This window comes from Sturnira hondurensis, unplaced genomic scaffold, assembly GCF_014824575.4.
Source record: "Sturnira hondurensis isolate 20B ecotype Veracruz unplaced genomic scaffold, ASM1482457v3 Scaffold0004998, whole genome shotgun sequence".
Lineage (NCBI taxonomy): Eukaryota > Metazoa > Chordata > Mammalia > Chiroptera > Phyllostomidae > Sturnira > Sturnira hondurensis.
In genome coordinates, this window is record NW_028077629.1 from 8157499 (window position 1) to 8177554 (window position 20056).

The following is a 20056-nucleotide window of genomic DNA, read 5'->3' on the forward strand; positions in this document are numbered from 1 at the left end:
GGATGCTGGTATTCTAAATCTCATGACCATTCAAGTAGAACAGAAATAATTCTGAATAATAACAGAAATTGCTGTTCTGAAGTGTGGTTGGATTTTGAACAACACAGGTTAGACCTGCATGGATCCACTTTTTTTTTTTGGTAGTAATCTTAAGTATTTATTTTTTTAAAATATATTTTATTGATTATACCATTACAGTTGTTCTATTCCCCCCCTTCATTCCCATCCACCCGCACACTCCCTCCCCCACCATTTCCCCCACTATTCTTTCCCTCCCCCTATCTATTTTCTACCTACCATCTATGCTATTTTCTGTACCTTCTCCCCCCTTCTCCTCCTCCCACCCCCCTATTTCTAACCCTCCATGCGTTCTTCATTTCTATAGTTCCACTCCTGATCTAGCTGTCCTCTAGGTTTGCTTTTGTTTTAGGTGTGGTTGTTAATAACTCTGAGTTTGCTGTCCTTTCACTGTTCATATTTTTTATCTTCTTTTTCTTATATAAGTCCCTTTAGCATTTCATATAATAAGGGCTTGGTGATGATGAACTCCTTGAACTTGACCTTATCTGAGAAGCACTTTATCTGTCCTTCCATTCTAAATGAAAGTTTTGCTGGATAAAGCAATCTTGGCTGTAGGTCTTTGGATTTCATGACTTGGAATACTTCTTTCCAGCCCCTTCTTGCCTGTAAGGTCTCTTTTGAGAAATCCGCTGACAGTCTGATGGGTACTCCTTTGTAGGTGACTGTCCCCTTATCCCTTGCTGCTTCTAGGATTCTCTCCTTCATTTTAGTCTTGGCTAATGTAATTATGATGTGCCTTGGTGTGTTCCTTCTTGGGTCCAACTTCTTTGGCACTCTCTGAGCTTCCTGGATTTCCTGGAAGTCTATTTCCTTTGCCAGACTGGGGAAGTTCTCCTTTATTATTTGTTCAAATAAGTTTTCCACTCGTGGCTGTTTCTTTCCCCCTTCTGGTACCCCTATAATCCGGATGTTGGAACGTTTAAAGATGTCCTGGAGGTTCCTAAGCCTCTCCTCATTTTTTTGAATTCTCATTTCTTCATTCCTTTCTGGTGGGATGTTTTGTTCTTCCTTCTGGTCCATTCCATTGATTTGAGTCCCAGTTTCCTTTCCATCACTATTGGTTTCCTGTGCATCTCCCTTCATTTCAATTAGTTTAGCCTTCATATGTTCCTCTAATTTGTGACTATGTTCCTCTAATTTGTGACTATAATCTACCAGTTCTGTGAGTATCCTGATAAATAGTGTCTTGAATTGTACTTCTGAGAGGCTGGCAATTTCTCGGTCACTTAGAGTTATTGGCTCTGGGACTTTGAGTTCTTCTTGTGCCATTTTTTGGGCTGTTCGTGCCTGTTACATAGCAGGATCTGAGCCCTAGGTGTTCACCAGAGCAGGGCAACTAAGTCCCTGGGTTGTGACGCTGTATGTGGGGGCGGGGTCAAAGAGGAGCAATGGCCTTCTCATCTGAGCGTCCCATCTGCCTTCTCCTGCCGCGGCCCCCACGGGTGGGGCAGCTGCCACCATCACCAGGCCCATGCGTTTCGTCCCACTGCACGCAAGTGTGCCCCACCGCGGTCAGCCCTCGCCCCCTGGGGCCTGCGTGGTCTGTCTCACTGTGCGCGAATGTGTGACCGCGTGGCACATTCAGTCTGCCCCACACCCTGACTGGGTCTGGACCACTTGCGCGCCTAGGTCTGAGGATCTTTCCTGCCCGACACTGCTCCACTGCTGGCTCCGCCCCTCTTACCGTCCCCGTTGAATGGTTAGTTGTTGTTGGACTTCCGTATAATTCTATTTTCTGTTTTTTGGCTGTGTCTTTGTTCTCCAAACTTTTGTTGTATTCAAACTTGGTTGTGAGAGAAGGCACAGTGTTTCCACCTATGCCTCCATCTTGGCGGAAGTCCTGGATCCACTTATACAGGGATTTTTTCCCCAATAAATACTGTAAATCTATTTTTTCTTTTTTATAGTCTTAACATTTTCTTTTTTAGCTTACCTTATTATAAGAATGCAGTATATAATACATGTAAAGTATAAAATATGTGCCAATTGACTGTTTATGATATTGATCAGGTTTCCATCCACAGTAGGCTATTGGGAGCTAAATTTGGGGGGTTATGTGTGGGTTTTGGACTGTGCATGGGGATCACCCCCTAGGCCTTGCATTGTTCAAGGGTCAACTGTACCACCAGGAAACCTCTACGTAGGAAGAGGTTTCTCTCTCCTTTCTATTCCCCCTCTTTTGATCTGGGTGTGATTGTTTTTTAGACTGCTAAATTCTATGAGTCATACAAAAATGGTACCAGACGATCACTTCGGCTGTGCCAATTATTTTCAGTACCAGGTGCTGATCTAACCCGCGGCCGGGCTCCTCCACCCTGCTCCACTCCAGCTTCCACTAAGGCTTCCCCTCACAACGGGCCTGCTCCTTCCAGTCTTGGCTCGAGAGCTGACAGAGAGCAACTCTCAGGAAGCCCTTCCTCCCGTTTTTCTAGGTTTAGAATTCTTAGCCTGCATTTCTTTTGTATGGCTGATTCATGGGTCATGAGTTCTGTAAAGAGCTTTGATGGAGTTGGTTAAGGGCCTTAAATGTCACCTGTCAAAGGAGGTTTTCCTCTTTGGGAGTGAGTGAAAAATTACTGCTAAATGCCTCTGCCTTTTGAACAAAACAGCATCATAGATTTGTAAACACATGAATCTGGAGAGGACAGCGCCTTGGTTCAAAGTGTGAGTCTGTGACCTTAGCCAAGTTCCTTAAACCTTAGTCTCTTTCTCTCTTAAATGTGTATAATATCTACCCTATTGAGTTGCTTCAAGGATTAACTAAACTGTTATAAGCAGGTTGCTTAGCATGGTATTTAGAAGAATTGTACACACTCTTTAACTGTTACCTATTATATATGAAGGGATAGTTATGCAAGACTTGGTAACTTACAAGGTTCTTTAACTGAGGAACAGCAAGAACAATGAGTAGAATTGGACAGATGCAGAGAATGCAGTTATATTCTTTTTTTGTTTCATTTCAGATGCACTGGAGAAGAATTCTTGTTAAACCAGGGCATCGACCTCTCACCGTGGGGCCTGTGGCGGAACCATGTAGCCTTGGCATGTATGATTGTCATCTTCCTTACAATTGCTTACCTAAAATTGTTATTTCTTAAAAAATTTACATAAATTTCTTTCTAATTCATGTGATTTATCTGCTCATTAAAAAGGAGAATCTTGATTTATGTATTCATGAAGTTTTTTGTTGTCTTTTCATTTACCATCATATTATTGTTCAGCTAAAATTATTTCCAACAGAAACCATCACAGAAATTAAAAGGAATTGAATTATACATGAAAAATCCAAGTTATTATCTAGTGATAATGTGTAACACTTATTAGTTCAAGTAGTCAGTAACCACAGAGAAGAAATCTAGTTTAATTAATTGACCTAAAAAAATTGAATTCTGGAATCTCGTGACAAGCCACTAATACCTGTTAGCAGTTTCCTCATCTGTAAACTGCACAGGTGTGCTAGTGCCCTCCAGCTCCAATGTAATATGAATCTATGATCTGGCATTATTTAATACATAAGGTAACAAATACATTGATTTTATAGTGGAAGTATGAAATCTAGACTATGTTGGAAAAATCCAGTGGCGCTTATCGGGTAAAAGAGCCATGATGACGGACAAAGCTCTTACAAGCCTCGTAGGGTCAGGAGAACTTACTGAGGTTTCTCTGTAGAGGAATCAGAATGTCTCAGGGGTCTTGGCTGGGCCTTTGGTCTGTAGCTGCAGGGAGCCAGGACCTGGGGACTGACCTTTCCTGGGGTTGTTAAGTGTTTACATGCATGTATCTGGGGCCTTTGCCCAGATACAGATGTCTGCACCCTGTGAGCCCTGATGCATCAGTATTTTGGGGGTTCTCCATAGAGAATGGTCAATGCCAGAGTTTGGCAATTTCCAACATCCTCCCAGCTCTGAAAGTCGTAGACTTGTGATGTAGTAACTGTTACCACTGGCCCTGTCCTGGTTTTCTTCTTCCCTCATACACATCTCATTTATTCACACATTTTCTCTTCATAATAACCTTTACTAGTAATAGGGAAGTGCTTTTTAACTTCTTTTTTATTGAAGGGTTATGTAGAGAAAAGTACAGTTCAGAGAGTTGTCATAAAAGTAACACTGCGTGCACCCACCAGTCCCGGCCACGAAGTAGACATTACAGCACGGGGAAGCCCCTCACGCCTCTCTCCCCATCACTGCTTCCCAGCTTCTCTCTGGGATGTTGTATCTCAGATACTCCCTTTCTCCCAGTCACTGCTTCCCCACTTCTCTCTGGGATGCTGTGTCTCAGATACTCCCCTCTGTTGTATGTCAGGCCATCACTGCAGCTCAGTTTTGTGTCCTGTGTAGATAGGTGTATCCTTAGTGATGTTCCCCTCCTCCATGTAATAAACTCTAATTTGGGAATATATTGAGATTTACAGAAAAGGTACACAGGCAGTGTGGGAAGTTCCCATATATGCTTTGTCAAGTTTCTCTTAATGTTAGCATTTTATATACAATGGTACATGTCAAAACTAAGAAATTAACACTGGTGCATTACTGTTAATTAAATCATGGACTTTACTCATACTTCACCACTTTTCTACTAATACTTTTTATTAGTCTAGGATCCAGTTCAGGAGATTACATTGTTTTTAAGCACTATTTTTAAAAGTAAATACTTTTAAGAATTATAAGAATTAAGTGAGCTGAGGTTCACCAGAGTGAAGACACCAGAGTGAAGACTCCAGTGACTGGTCATTTTGGAGAATCATTTAGCATCAGCATGTGCCCTCATCAGTCAAGTGTTACAGCAACATATATATTTTATACATATAAATAAATCTGTATTTCCTGCCCATATATAGATGTGTGTGTATATATAAATAACTCCCTGTACCTAAACATATATATATGTATATGTGTATATATACATATATACATATAAAACAAAATTTTTATTTATTGATTTGAGAGAGGGAGGAAGGGGAGACTGATTTGTTGCTTCACTTATTTAGTCATTCACTGGTTGCTTCTTGTACGCCCCCAACCAGAGATCAAACCTGCCAACCATGGCATACTGACATGACACTCCAACCACCTTCATTTTTTATGATATTTAATTTATGCATCATGTTGTAACATTATCACACTCTCTTTTTACCTGATTGTCAACATTAGGGTTAATCATTTTTGAGTTCTTGGTAGTTCTTCCTTTTTACATAACCCAGGTTTATCCCTGGTTCTCTGTATGCACTGTTCCTAACACAGGAAGAAATATATTACACAGAAAAGAGAGAGAGGATATATATGTCTATATCTCACACACAAAATATCCTTAAGAAAGAAACTGCCAAAAATATTAATAGTACCCAACTTTTAATATTAGTGAGAACTTAAATATATCCTATTTATTCTTCCTTTGTATTGCAATTATCTTTTAATATAATTCTGTTTTTAATTATTGTGTTAAGAAACACCTACACAAAATTTTCTCTTAACCATTTTTAGGTTAAGAAACATTTCAAAAAGTATAAGTAAAAGCATAAGTTGTATAATATAGACAGAAAAATATTAGTTTATAGAAATTTACTTCATGATGTTTATTTTCTTTTGAATTTTGTTTCTCTTGGATGTCAGAAGAACTAATCTCTAACAGAGAGGATAAATTAATTACTTTGGTTTATAATGATTAAAAAACACCTCAGGAATAAATGAATGTTCACCATTACTTGTACTTTTTCTGATGCTCTTGGGGGACTTTCAAAGAAGGGTGCAGGAAGTTGGGCCATTGAGGTTTCTTGGAATGTTGAATGAAGCAGTAAGAAAGGGAAGGACAACTCTGGAGGTTGAAGAGCGAGTGGACGTGCTCATCTATTTTCCCATCTTTGAAGACACCCTTCGTGATCTTTAGATTGAATTTAAACCCTCAATACCACCTACATATATTTGTGAAGTAGCAGTACTCCTGTGGAATCATTCTTTCACCTGGCAACCCCATAGAACAGCGTATCTGGTGCTCTAAAGCAGGTGGCAAAGCACTGCCAAACTGTACGTCTCCAAGTGAGGGTGTGGCCTTTCAGTTTGGCCTCCTTTGTTTGCAAAACAGCAAAACCTATGCCTCATCTCCATAATCAAGGGCTTGGGGACTTCCGGTCAAGATGGCCACATAGGTAAATGCTGTACTCAGAACCTTCCACAACTACATCAAAATTACACCTAAACTACACAACAACTAATACCCAGAACCACCTTAAATCTAGCTGATCAGAAGTTCTACAACGAAGCATATAAAGAAGAAGCCACAAGGAAACTGGTAGGAGGGTCAGAGACATGAAATGGGCTGGTCCCACCCCTATATGTGGCAAATTTTTAAAAATGGGAGGGATTTCTTGGCTGCGGGTGTCTCCCTGGGGGACCAGGCAGGGTTCCCAGCCCCATACCAGAGCTGCAGCCCAGGGTACCAGTGCTAAATGGAGATGTTCCTCTAACTTCTAGGTGTAAAAAAAAGTGGAGATTTTGGCAGAATGAGACAAAGGGCTTTTGAAGTCCCAGGCCATTTCTTTTAAAGGGCCTACACAGACTTGGACTCACTGCCTCTGAGTTCCAGTGCTGGGACAGCAGCTGAAAATGCATGAGGGGAACATGGGGAGGAATGGGATTGTCTGGCATCAAGAGGAGAGCTGGAGGGGCAGCTTTCTTTCAGAAAGAAGTGCTGGCAGAATTCACTGTTCCTTTTCTGAGCCCTTCCCCCACAGAGTCAATAGGCAGGCACCATATCTGAGACTCCATTTACCTGGCTAACACTGTTTGCCCAGCCTTGGTGATTCCCTGGGGCCCTGCACCACCCAACTTGTGGGGCACCCAAGCCCTTTCTAGTGACTTTTTCTTATTACCAGCCTGTCTTGACACATGCTTCAGACTTTCCTAAAATCTCTCAAGCAAGCAGCAGCTGGCCTCAGTGTGTCCCCTTCCACTTGCTAAGTGACCCCAGCCTTCGTTTGCAGCTTTGTCTCTCCTGGGCACCTCTAAGCCCAGCACAGGTAACAACCATCTGAAGATTGATTTGTAGCTCATGCTGTGTGGTCCTAGACAGGGTAGAGGTAATGACTGATCTCGGCCTACACTTTTCAGTAGGCCCCAAGGGGGCCCAGAGGACAGATTTACAGCAGGCTGAAGTACTACCCAATCACCTACAAATGTAACATACACAAGAGGTGGACTTGAGAAGTTCATGAGCCCTGCGTAAGTAAATTCTACTCTGTAGGGTGGGCCCCTGCGCAGCAGATTCTCCAGGGTGGTTGCAGTCCTTGAAGTTGATCAGCCTGGGAGTAAATTCCTCCTACTGATGTGCCAATATCAACCAAGGCTCAAGTACAATAGGATGGTACACACAGCCCATATGGAGAGTTGCACCTGAAGTGACCAGATCAGGTGACTTTGAAGGCTGTGCCACTGGACCCTACAGGACACCTACTACATATTCCTCCACTCTACCAGTCCTGGGAGATATAAGAGCTCTATCAAATACATGGAAGAAACAAACACAGAGAGGCAGCCAGAATGAGGAAACAAAGAAATATATCCCAAATGAAACAAAACAAAACTCCAGAAAAAGAACTAAACAAAATGGAGATATGCAATCTACCAGATTTATAGTTCAAAATACTTCTTATATGAATACTCAATGAACTTAGGAGAAGTAGAGGAACTTAGTGAGAACTTCAACAAAGAGATGGGAAACAAAAATGAGGATAGAGAACACAAAAGAGGACCAGTCAGAGATGAAGAATACATTAACTGAAATGAAGAATACATTACAGGGAATCATTAGTAGAATAGATGAAACAAAGGATCAAATAAGCAATTTGTAAGACATTGAAGCAGAAAACACCCAATCAGAACAGCAAAAAGAAAAAATAATCCAAATAATGAGCCTCTGGGATAGCTTTAAGTGTGCCAACATTTGTATCATGGTGGTACAAAAAGTAGAAGAGAGCAAGAAATTGAAAATGTATTTGAAAAAAATAATGATGGAAAATTTCCTTAACCTGGTGAAGGAAATAGACATATGTGTCCAGGAAGCATAAAGAGTCTCAAACAAGATGAACCCAAAGATACCCACACCAAGACACATTATAATTAAAATGCAAAAAGTTAAAACAAAGAGAGATTTTTAAAGGCAGCAAGAGAAAAACAGTTAGCTACCTACAAAGGAGTTCCCATAAGACGGTCAGCTAATTTCTCAATGGAAACACTGCAGGCCGAAGGATTGGCAAGAAATGCTCAGACTGATGAAAAGCGAGGACCTACAACCCAGATTACTTTACCCAGCTAAGCTATCATTTAGAATTGAAGGGCAGATAAAGAGCTTTCCAGACAAGAAAAAGCGAAAGGACATCATCACCACCATACCAGTATTGTTAAAAATGTCAAAGGGTCTTCTTAAAGGAGTATAAGGAAAAAGATAAAATATGAATAAAAAGGCAACAAATACATATCTATATCAACAATTAATTTATTTTTTAAAAGATTTTATTTCTTTATTTTTGGAGAGAGGAGAAGGGAAAGAAACATGGATGTGAGGGAGAAACATCACCTGTGAGAGGGGTCCAAACCTGCAACCCAATCTTCTGCCCTGGTGGGGAATTGACCTGGCAGACATTTCACTCAGTGAAATGACACCCAACCAACTCAGCTACACCAGTAAGGGCTATCAACAATTACTTGAAATGCAAATGGTTAAATACTCCAATAGAATGACATAATGGTGTCTGAATGGATAAGAAAACAAGACCTTTACATACACTGACTACAAGAGACTCCAGATAGAAAGACACACACAGACTAAAAGTAAAGGGATAGAAAAAGATATTTCAGGAAAATGGAAACAAGCAAACAAAAAACTAGGGCACTAATACACCAGACAAAATGATTTTAAAACAAAGGTTATTGTGACAAAAGACAAAGAAGGACCCACAGGTTACACTTCTGGGTATTTATCTGAAGAAACCCCAAACACTACATGAAAAGACATAACCAGACCTAGGTTTATTGTAGCATTATTTACAATAGCCAGATATGGGAGCCACCTGTGTCCAATAAATGAATAGATAAAAAAAGTGAATATATACAGTGGAATATGACTCAGCCATAAAAATGAATGAAATTTTTCCATCTGTAACAACATAAGTGGATCTAAAGGGTATTGTGCCTAGTGAAATAAATCAGAAAAAGACAAATGCCAGATGAGTTCATTTATATGTGGAAACTTTAAAAAACAAAATAAACAAACAAGCAGAACAGAAATACACTTATATATACAGACCTATATATACAACCATTTTGATGGTTGTCAGATGGAATGGGGGTTGAGGGGATGGATGAAAAAGGTGAAGAAATTTAGAAGTACAGATTTGTAGTTACAGAATAGTCACAGGGATGTAAAGTATACCATGGGGAATATAGTCAATAGTATTGTAATAACTATATATGGTGTCAGACGGGTACTATATTTACTGGTGTATACACCTGAAACTAATGTAATATTGTGTGTCAACTGTAATTTGAAAATAAAAAATATAAAAATATAATCAACAGCTTGGCAGTATAGTATTTGGAAATCTTCCAGCTGTTCCATCTTTTTAAAAAATTTATTTTAAATGTTGTTCGAGTACAGTTTTTTGCCTTTTTTTCCCGCCCCAGCCCACTCCCCCAGTGCTAACCACCTCCCTCCCATTTCCACCCCCCTTAGTTTTTGTCCATGTGTCCTTTATATTTGTTCCTATAAACCCTTCCCCTTTTCCCCTGAAATTCCCTCCTCTCTTGCCTCTGGTCACTTTTATTTTACAGATGAGCAAAGTTGAGTTTCAGAGACTGTGACCAGCCTGAGGTCACAGATTATTTCCTTGCTAAGATTTGGGATGTACTGTGGCGTTACTAGGGTAACTTGACAAATCACCATTGGTGGGTCACTTCTGCAAATATACAGGATGGGTACAGTGGGCTTCACTAGAAGTCAGGGAGCTGACTTAAGTGTTGAAGGAGCTGTCTATCTCTAGTCACTCAGGCATTTTCCTACTCCACCTGCTTCATCATCCTCCATTTTCCAGGTATGTGGACTTGATTAACTTGCTTAGCTTAGTCTGTATCTTTCTTATCCATAAAATAGGGATGTTACTAGTCTTTTCCTCTACAGAGTTCCAAAGATTAACCAAGGTAATGCATGTAAAGTGCCCAGACATACCTGGCTCACAGGATGCACTCAGGACATCCCTCTGGTCATTAGCATCATGCTAGTGTCAGTTCATGAATGACACACTCAGCAGAGACTGGAATGTCATTTTCTAATATGTCTTCTGTGCATTAAACCAGGTAAACTATGGCCTGCAGACCACACACAGCTCCACTGCCTATTTTTGTAAGTAAAACTTTATTGGAATATGATCACACTCATTCATATTTGTATTGTCTATAGCTGCCTTTGCACTATGATGGTAAAGTAGTTGTGACAAAGTAGATGGTTCATAAAGCCTAAAATATTTACTATCTGACACTTATGGAAAGTTTGCAGGCCCCTGCATTAAACCAAGAGTTCCTGTTCCCAAAAGTTAGAATGCACAGGTTCATGTACCAAGTGATAGTCGCCCCTCAGAATTACTCCCACTAATCCATTTGTTGAATTTGTGTTTCCTGTCTCTACAGCTTTAGGTTCTGCTATGTTAGAGCTCCTGAATTCTCAAGAAAGGGGTGGGGAGGGGTACACTTTCACCTGGAAATACAGTAAGGGTTCTACTAAAGTGAAACTCTCTGCCACTTAGTCACTTTGAGATTCTCACACTGGAGGAACAGCAGCCAAAAAATCACCTGTCACATTATCATTGCTGTTAGGAGAGGCTAGACTTCACTAGTATATAAGGGACAGAGAATTCACAGAGGTAACTTGGGGTTTCCATGTCCAGTGTTCACAGTAAGTCCAGGAAGTCCAAACAACCACAGCCTGAAAAAGGACAAGGGACTTTGAGCCCTCAGCAAAGAAGGTGAAGATTGTTATACCAGGCAAGCCACTTAGTACAGCTGAAGTACTAGCCAACAGGGAGGGGACTCTAGGAGGGCTGGCAGAAGAGAGATGTGACATAATTATGGCCTTATAACAAGCAGTGGCAATGAGACTAGATAGTTCCACTAACCCCCTACTCTGTTCTTTAGAGATCATAGCTGGCTTCCCGCAAAAAGTCCAGAGTGGACTTACTGTGGAATGAGTGGATCTGAGTGGTGCAAGGTAGATGGAGTTCATGCTTCTGGTGCTCTGTGCCCTATCTCCTCTGCACCTCTGGCTTCAACTGCAGCCATGGTTAACACTTCCATGTGAGCTCAGATGATGTTGATAGCACCCACCTCCAGCAACAGAAATCCCCTCACTTTTCTGCTGAAGGAACCTGCTCAGCCTGAGGGCAAGCGAAGCCTGAAAGGGAAAGTGTTAACACCCAGGAACACCCCTCAGCCACTAGGGATTGGGGCCAATGGACAAATGCCCCAGCCTTATGTTCTTCAGACAGTGGATTATGGGAGGCATTTCACAGCACTGTCACAGGTAGAACTGAGCTCTGGTTGCCGACAGGGGCAACTTTAGTAACACACCTGTATACTGGCATTTCCTCCTTTCCTGGCTCTGTTTCCTACTCCAGCTTCCTAGTATCACCTCCCAAGTAAATTACCTGAACTCAAGTCCTTGGCTTTTCTTTTAAGGGAACTCAAAATAAAACATATTCCCATTAAGACCAGAAACAAGACAAGCATGTCTATTATTACTGCTATTCTCCAAAATGATAATGTACATATTTAAAAATGAGTGGCTCTTCTACATAGAAACCCCAAAGAATCAATACAGAATCTAGAACTAGTAAAGGAGTTCAACAAATGTTGTATATAAAATTAATTTATAAAAAATCAGTGCCCTGGTCAGTGTGGCTCAGCTGGTTGGAGTGTCATCCCATACTCCAAAATGTTGCTTGTTTGATTCCTGGTCAGGCTACATACCGATGTTGTGGATTCAGTATCCGATCAGGGTTCACATGTGAGGCAACCAATCAGTATTTTCCCTCTCACATCAATGTTTCTCTCTGTCTCTCTCTCCTTTCCACTCTTTTTAAAAGTAATAAAAAAATGTCCTCAAGTGAGAATAAAAAAATTACAAATTTTTCTCTATATTGGCAAAATACCAACGAGAAAATAGAATGGAAGACAAGATTCTGTTCATAGTAGCAATAAAACCATATTAAAGAATATTAAGGTCTTTAAGAAATTTTAAGAAACATTTAAAAGACATGAAGAAAGTTCTGAATTTTTTTGATATTATAAAATGTCAGTTTTCCCCAAATTAATCAATAAACTCAATAGAGCCCTGGATGGTGTAGCTCAGTGGATTGAGCGCGGGCCTGCGAACCAGACAATCGCGGTTCGATTCCCAGTCAGGGCACATGCCTGGGTTGCAGGCCGGTTCCTTGCAGGCTAACTACCAGCATGGGAGGCACAAAAGGCAACCATACATTAATGTTTCTCTCCCTCTCTCCCTCCCCTCTAAAAAATAAATAAATAAAATTAAAAAAAATTAATGTAAAAAAAAATAAACTCAATAGAATGCCAATAAAATTTCAGTGGAACTTTTTTCTCTACCCCTCACCTGCAGGAACCTATCAAACTTATTCTAACACATTTATATGAAAAATTAAAGGTTCACAAAAATAGCTTAGTCAATTGTGCAAAAAAAAAGAAAGGGAGACTGGCTGAGAGGATAGCAAATATGAAAACCTTACCACATACGAGGACATACAAAGTCGTAATAATGAAAACTGTTCTGCAGGAACATCCAGAAATCAGTGTAACAACTAATGGGTTTAAAAAACAGACATATATTGACTTCTGGCTAAGATGGAGGTGTAGGTGGATATGCTTTTCTTCCTTACATAACCAAAAGAAGGACAACAACCAATATAAAAAAAGCAGAACTGCCAGAAAATCAAACGGTAAGGAAGTCCAACAACCAAGGAGTTAAAGAAGAAATATTCATACAGACCAGTAGGAAGAGCAGGAGACAGGAAACTGAAGTGCAGAAGATGTGCACCAAGGTGGCAGCTGGCAGACCAGGATGCTCAGGCAGTGGCTGGCAGACTGGGTGGTCCCACATCTGCATGCAGATAAACTAAGAAGAACAACTGGTGGGCAAGACAGCTTGCACAATCCAGAGTTCCAGCTCTAGGGAAATAAGTCTCAAAGCCCCTGGCTATAAAAACCTGTGGGGGTTGTGGTGGTTGGAGAAACTTCCAGTTTCACAGGAGATTGTTTGAGGGGTCCATGGGGTCCTAGAACAGAAACAAGTCCATCCACTAAGGAATCAGCATCACAGCAGTATCTGGTAGGGTGCAATTCACTTGTGGGAAGTGGGGGAAGTGAGTGAAAGCAGGATGTGAGCTGAGCGAGTGGCATTGTTACCTCTCTGACCCCTCCCCCAAATACAAAGACAAAATGCAGTAACATGGGTTTCCCTGCCCTGGTGAACACCTAAGTCTCCACCTCATGCAAGATAATGGTACACTGAGACAAAGGAATATGACCCAAATGAAAGAACACATCAAAGCTCCAGAAAAAGAACTAAGTGAAGGAGATAGCCAGTCTATCAGAAGCTGAGTTCAAAACAATGGTAATCAAGATGTTCACAGAAATAATTGAGTACAGACACAAAATAAAGGAAAAAGTGAAAGCTATGTAAGGTGAAATAAAGAAAATATACAGGGAGCTGGCAGTGAAGGGAAGGAAACCAGAACTCAATGATTTGGAACAAAAGGAAGAAATAAACATTCAACTGGAACAGAATGAAGACTTTTAGCCAAGATGGAGGTGTAGGTGGAAACACTGTACCTGCTTGCACAACCAAATTTAAGAAAAATAAAGATTTAGAAACAAAAACACAACCAGAACAGACAGAAAATTGAACTGTACTGAAGTCTGACAACAAGAACCATTCACCCAAACAAGTAAGAGGGGCAGAGTTGGCAGCCAGCTGAAAAAGGTCCCAGCAGGAAGAGGCGGTGGTTAGCAGAACTGGACATAAGGGGGAAATGAGAAAACCCAGTAAGATGTGCATGGTGTTTGGCTGAACGTGGACACACATTTGCACACAGAAAAACCAGGCAAAAAAAAGGGCAATGAGACAGAATGTGCAACCTAGGGCCCCAGCAACGGGAAATAAAGCCTAAAAGCACCAATTGGAAAGACTTTCGGAGGTTGAGGTGCTGGGAGAAGCTCCCAGCCTCACAGGAGAGTTTGTTGGAGAGACCCACAGGTCCTAGAGGGTGCACAAGTCCACCCACCCGGAACCAGCATCGGAAGGGCCCAATTTGTTGGTGGGAAGTGGCAGAGGGGACCGAAATCCAAGGGAGAGGAGAAGAAGTGCCACTGCTCCCTCTCTGACCCCAATCCCTCATACAGTGTCACAACCCAGTGACTTGGGCTGACCTGCCCTGGTGAACACCTAAGGCTCCACCCCTCATTATATAACAGGTGTGAACAGACCAAAAAATTATGGCTCAAACAGAAGAAGAGATCAAAGCCCCAGAGACAATACTTTAGGCAACCAAGAGATAGCCAACCTATCAGATGCACAATTCAGAACAATGGTGATGAGGATGCTCACAGAACTGGTTGATTAGATGAAAAAATGAAGGCTGCACTAAGTAAAATGAAGGAAAATGCATAGGGAACCAATAGTGATGAAAAGAAAACTCAGACTCATATCAATGGAGTGGACCAGAAGGAAGAAAGAAACAGCCAAACAGAAAAAGAATGAAGAAACAAGATTTTAAAAAAATGAGGAGAGGCTTAGGTACCTCCGGGACATCTTTAAACGTTCCAACATCTGAACTATAGGGGTACCAGAAGGGGAAGAGGAACAGCCACAAGTGGAAAACTTATTTGAACAAATAATAAAGGAGAACTTCCCCAGTTTGGCAAAGGAAATAGACTTCCAGGGAGTCCAGGAATCTAAGAGAGTCCCAAAGAAGGTGGACCCAAGGAGGAACACACCAAGACACATCATAATTACATTACCCAAGATTAAAATGAAGGAGAGGATTCTAGAAGCAGCAAGAGATAAGGGGACAGTCAACTACAAAGGAGTGCCCATCAGACTGTCAGTGGATTTCTCAAAAGACACCTCACAGGCAAGAAGGGGCTGGAAAGAAGTATTTCAAGTCATGAAATCCAAAGACCTACATCCAAGATTGCTCTATCCAGCAAAGCTTTCATTTAGAATAGAAGAGCAGATAAAGTGCTTCTCAGATAAGGTCAAGTTCAAGGAGTTCATTATCATCAAGCTCTTATTATATGAAATGTTAAAGGAATTTATCTAAGAAAAAGAAGATAAAAATATGAACAGAAAAAAGACAGAAAACTCACAGTTATTAACAACCACACCTAAAACAAAAGCAAACAACAAGAACAGGAAGAGGACCATAGAAATGAAAATCACATGGAGGGTTAGCAACAGGGGAGTGGGAGGAGGAGGTGGGGGAGAAGGTACAGAGAATAAGTAGCATAAATGGTAGGTAGAAAATAGACAGGGGGAGGGCAAGAATAGTATGGGAAATATAGAAGCTAAAGAACTGAGGACACATGGACAGGAACTAAAGGGGGGGAATGTGAGTGGGAGGGGTTGGAGCGGGAATGAAGGGGGGGAATGGGACAACTGTAATAGAATAATCAATAAAATATATTTTAAAAAATACATAAAAAATAAACATGTAAGAATAAATACCCCCCAAAAAGAAGACCAAAAGTTTCATAAATAAAAGTCTGTGATCCTAAAATGGTCTGTAGAACAGTCCCAAACACAGAAAAGCAAAATGAATAGACTGATTGATTTTGCTGTATAAAAAAACTAAGAAACACTGACTAACTTATCAGTGGAATGAAAAATTATCAATGGATTCCACAACTGATACTTAAACCATAGGAGAAAATTTTGCAAATCAACAAAAAGACCTTGACCCAGTGGAAAATAGGCAGTGAACAAAAACATACGTGTTTCCCATTAGATTGAAGTGTAAGGTTTTAAAGGGCTTAATAGAAAATGTACAAAAGGGGAAATCCAAATGTTGAATCTATGACGTGATGTTTCAACTTACTAGGAATCAGATAAAGGCAAAAGAAAATGAGACCTCACTTTAAAAGCATTACAATGACAAAGATTAGGGAGCTGAATGGCACTCAAACTAGGGAGGGAATGGATAAAAGTAGTACACTCACTCACGCAGCGGAATGGCAGAGTGGTGCCACCATTCTAGAGGGTAGTCTGACAGTTCTGGGTAAAATGAGATATTTGTATGCCCGGGGCTTGGCTCCTGACTCCTGTGATCTACCCAGGGAGGAATCATGAAATGTCAACAAGGGAATTATGTACAAGGACTCTGAAGTAGAAATAGTACAGCCAACGGCTAACTATAAAAATGTAAAAGTAGCCCTGGCTGGTGTAGCTCAGTGGCTTGAGTGCAGGCCTGTGAACCACATGATCGAGGTTCGATTCCCAGTCAGGACACATGCCTGGGTTGCAGGCCAGTTCCCAGCAGGGGACTCATGAGAGGCAACCATACATTGATATTTCTCCCCTTCTCTCCTTCCTTTCCTCTCTAAAGATAAATAAATAAAACCTAAAAAAATGTAAAAGTAAATCGTGGTTGCTGCACACTAGGATGTACTACACAACCATCAGAATAATTTACTAGAGATATAAATTGAAAAAGTAATACATCAGTCATGTTGCTATGGGACACACAAAAAAAGACTTTTTCAAAATCTAGGTCTTTACTACTGTAATTAGCCTCATGATAGAAGGTAAATTACCCACTGTCTCTACTTTTAAACAGACAATTCTTAACAACTGTTTTTGTATCAAGTTTTTATTAGGAAGTAAAGTGCTCAGTATCACACATTAATGAAATTCTCGATTGTTAAGAGAGACCTGCATATGTAACATCTTCTTAATAATATTAACATGGGGGGGTAAGATGATAGGGGAGGATGGAGGAGGGAATTCTCCATGACTAAAGAAGAAAAAAAAAATGTAACTTATAATTTTACAGGAGAAATGAAAAACAGCATAACAATAAGTATCGTAAAGGATTTTCTAGTGACCATAAGTGATATATGGCACATCGTCAACGCACATGGATACCACATAATAGCTGCACTTCAAATTGAAGTTTGTTTGCATGTAACATGATACACAGACATAAATATTCAATACATACACTCACTATCCCTGGAACCCAAACTTTAGTTAGTACCTAGTAATAAAGTACATTGTGTAGCATATTGAAATAACGCAAAGATGGAGATGAAGCCACAGGAAATAACTGTTAAAGAAAACCAATGTGTATCAGTCCTGAAGCAGCCAGCATAGAAAGGTTTGTTTGCTCACATTTTCACTGAAGATTTGACTGACATATTCTACCAATTAAATGAACACGGGAATTAAAAAACAGGCCTCTCTCCTCTTGTTCTCCCAGTGAGCTATTCACCAGCACTGGGTTCTCTCCTGCTTGTCCCCTGAGCTCTCATTATGTCATCTACTCAACACTTTGAAAAATAAGATTTTTATTTTTTATTGAGAAATCAATTTCTTCCCCATAACCTAATGAAAAACCAAAAAAGCAAAATTCCTGCAAACTCAAAGGCAGGCTGATACCTTCTGATAATGGATGGACTATCAATACCAAAACTCCTTTTCATAAAATCCAGGTCCATCTAGTATAATTCTAGGTCTGAGATGCAAGGTCAAGAGTATGAGTTCTGTAATTTTAAAACAGTATAAAACTCAAACTTTAGTTTCATAATATTTTTATATGAATTTCAAAACTGTCTTAAATTTCTGTTTAAAATGAACACATTTCCTAAAAATTTCAGTACATACTAAAAATTTTAGTAAATGGCCCTTCCTGGATTAGTTACAATATTATATTCAGTTGTGAATAGGCTGGGGAAGGGTATACAGAGTAAATTTTTTTACTAAACTAATTATTAGAAACAGTCAAACTTAGTAATAAGGCTCATTCCAATTCTCCTGTGTTAAAGTTAGAGATGACATTTTAATCCATAACTGATCTTTGGTGGTTTAACACCACCCATTTCAAATGAGAAAAAAATAGTGTAAAAATTAAGTAAAACAATAATTCCCACAGACATGAGATATGATAAAATAACAAAAAACCCACCCCACACAATTCAACATTTATCTTAACCATTCATACAACTCCTAGCATAATGACTACATACCCATTCTCTGATTTGGAGTTCTTTTCCAGCTTGTCTTTTGGAAAAGTTTACCCCAGGAAGGTAGTTGAAATAATGGGCTCCTCTCTGTGACAACAACAACAGAACACTATATAGTAAGCCCAAGCCTGAGTGGGAAGGAATTCCCCTATTTCCTCTTCACACACTGGGCTAAAATAACAATACTGACTTTGTGATTGAAAATTAAACTCAGAAACCTTTAAACAGTTTTCTTCTAGCTCAAAAGGCGACTTCATTGTCAACTGAGAAGACTCAGTCATGGTACCAAGTGAGCATACCACTTCTTAGACTTTACAGAGATTTTTTAATGTACTCAATATTTACACCTAATTACTTATATGAGTAAAAAATTGTCTTTATGCCATGGGGAAAGTTCATCTAAAATAAATTAAAGTGCAGAAGAATTAATGATTGGTCACAAAGACCAACATTACATGGTAGTCTGGGCATATACTTGTAAATACAACAGATCCTGGAAAAACATAATTTTATTATTAATAATAATGCTTTAGGAACATAATTCTTGCTTATGTCAATTAGTCTGTGCTAAATCTGGCTTCATTATACTGCATTTTGGCAGAGTCCCAAGAATCTATCGATAACGATCAATGAGGACTTACTGTAGTATCCTTGCAATGGCAATTCAGCCACCTTCTCACCTATTAGAACACATTTACCAACACGTCCTACCCGTGCATACTAGCATTCCCGTTTCCACCTGTGCCTGCCACTCCTTCCATAGACTGAGAGGAAGAAGGGCGGGAGCTTCTGGGGCGAGGCTGACCATTTAATCCCACTGGAGTGCCTAAACCGTGACTTATTTGGGAAGCTGCATCATCGGATTCCCAGCGTTCCAACTCTTCACGCACTAGCCGTTCCATCTGTTCCCTGTGGATTTCACTGTCACGACCTAGTCTTTCATCCTAAGAAAGGAAAAAGGCACCAGAAAGTTAAGAGGTAGACTGATGCATATTCTCATACTTAGAAATTGCCTTAGGAAATTTGGTGGTCAAATAATCTGTTTATAATTAGGGAAGTCTGGAGATTTAAAACATAATAACAATTCTCAGTTACTACAGTAATTTCTTTGCTTAATTTTAAGTGAAGGCGGGGTCATAAGTATGTGGAATATTAAGAAAGTAACACCTCTAGATTATCACTTGATATTCATTGATCTGCAGTTATGGACACAGAGAAACCTCTGTGATTAAAAGGGTTACAAATCATACTACCCTAATGTTTTATACATCGAGTGTTTCCGTGGCAGAAGACCACTTACCTCGGCCACTCCATCCAGCAGTCTTCCCAGCACTTCCCTTCTCTTCAGTTTGGCCCTCTCCATGATCTCCAGCTTCACGATCACAGCGTCAATCTTGGACACAATGCTGCCAATAGAGTGCTCCATTCGGTCCACTCGTCTCACGAGGCTGCAGAAAACCACAGTTGGAGGGGGCAAAATCACCTGGTGTTGGTGTCTTTCCAGCCCAGTTGGCTTTTCACAGAGAAGTGTTAAGCAACACTTAACAACATGATAATCTGAAACGCTAAGCAAGCAGTTGCAAACTTTGGAGATAAACTGTCATGCATGGCTGATGAGAGTGCAAAGTGGCACGAATGTTCTACAAGTCGACGTTGCATCCAAAGTCTCAAAACTGTAC

General features: G+C 40.3%; 2 protein-coding genes across 6 annotated transcripts in view; one reads left to right on the forward strand and one right to left on the reverse strand.

The window, feature by feature from the left end:
* The window catches only part of LOC118987065 (ATP binding cassette subfamily G member 2 (JR blood group)), a 278084-nt gene extending 274846 nt beyond the window's left edge, over positions 1-3238 (forward strand). Inside the window, exon 17 of the mRNA XM_037046133.1 lies at positions 3045-3238. Within this exon, the coding sequence (XP_036902028.1) occupies positions 3045-3192 (148 nt within the window). The 3' untranslated portion in view covers positions 3193-3238. The remainder of the gene's footprint in view (positions 1-3044) is intronic.
* Positions 1-20056, reverse strand: part of PKD2 (polycystin 2, transient receptor potential cation channel) — a 217766-nt gene that overhangs the window by 128476 nt on the left and 69234 nt on the right. For 3 of the 5 annotated variants that reach the window (XM_037046131.1, XM_037046130.1, XM_037046129.1), the window contains 2 exons: positions 19678-19825; positions 16988-19321 (listed from right to left, as the gene is read on the reverse strand). In XM_037046131.1, the coding sequence (XP_036902026.1) occupies positions 19085-19321; positions 19678-19825 (385 nt within the window). In that variant the 3' untranslated portion in view covers positions 16988-19084. Of the gene's footprint in view, positions 1-16987; positions 19322-19677; positions 19826-20056 lie in introns of those variants that run through there. The other 2 variants (XR_005066505.1, XR_005066506.1) reach the window with 1 other exon arrangement.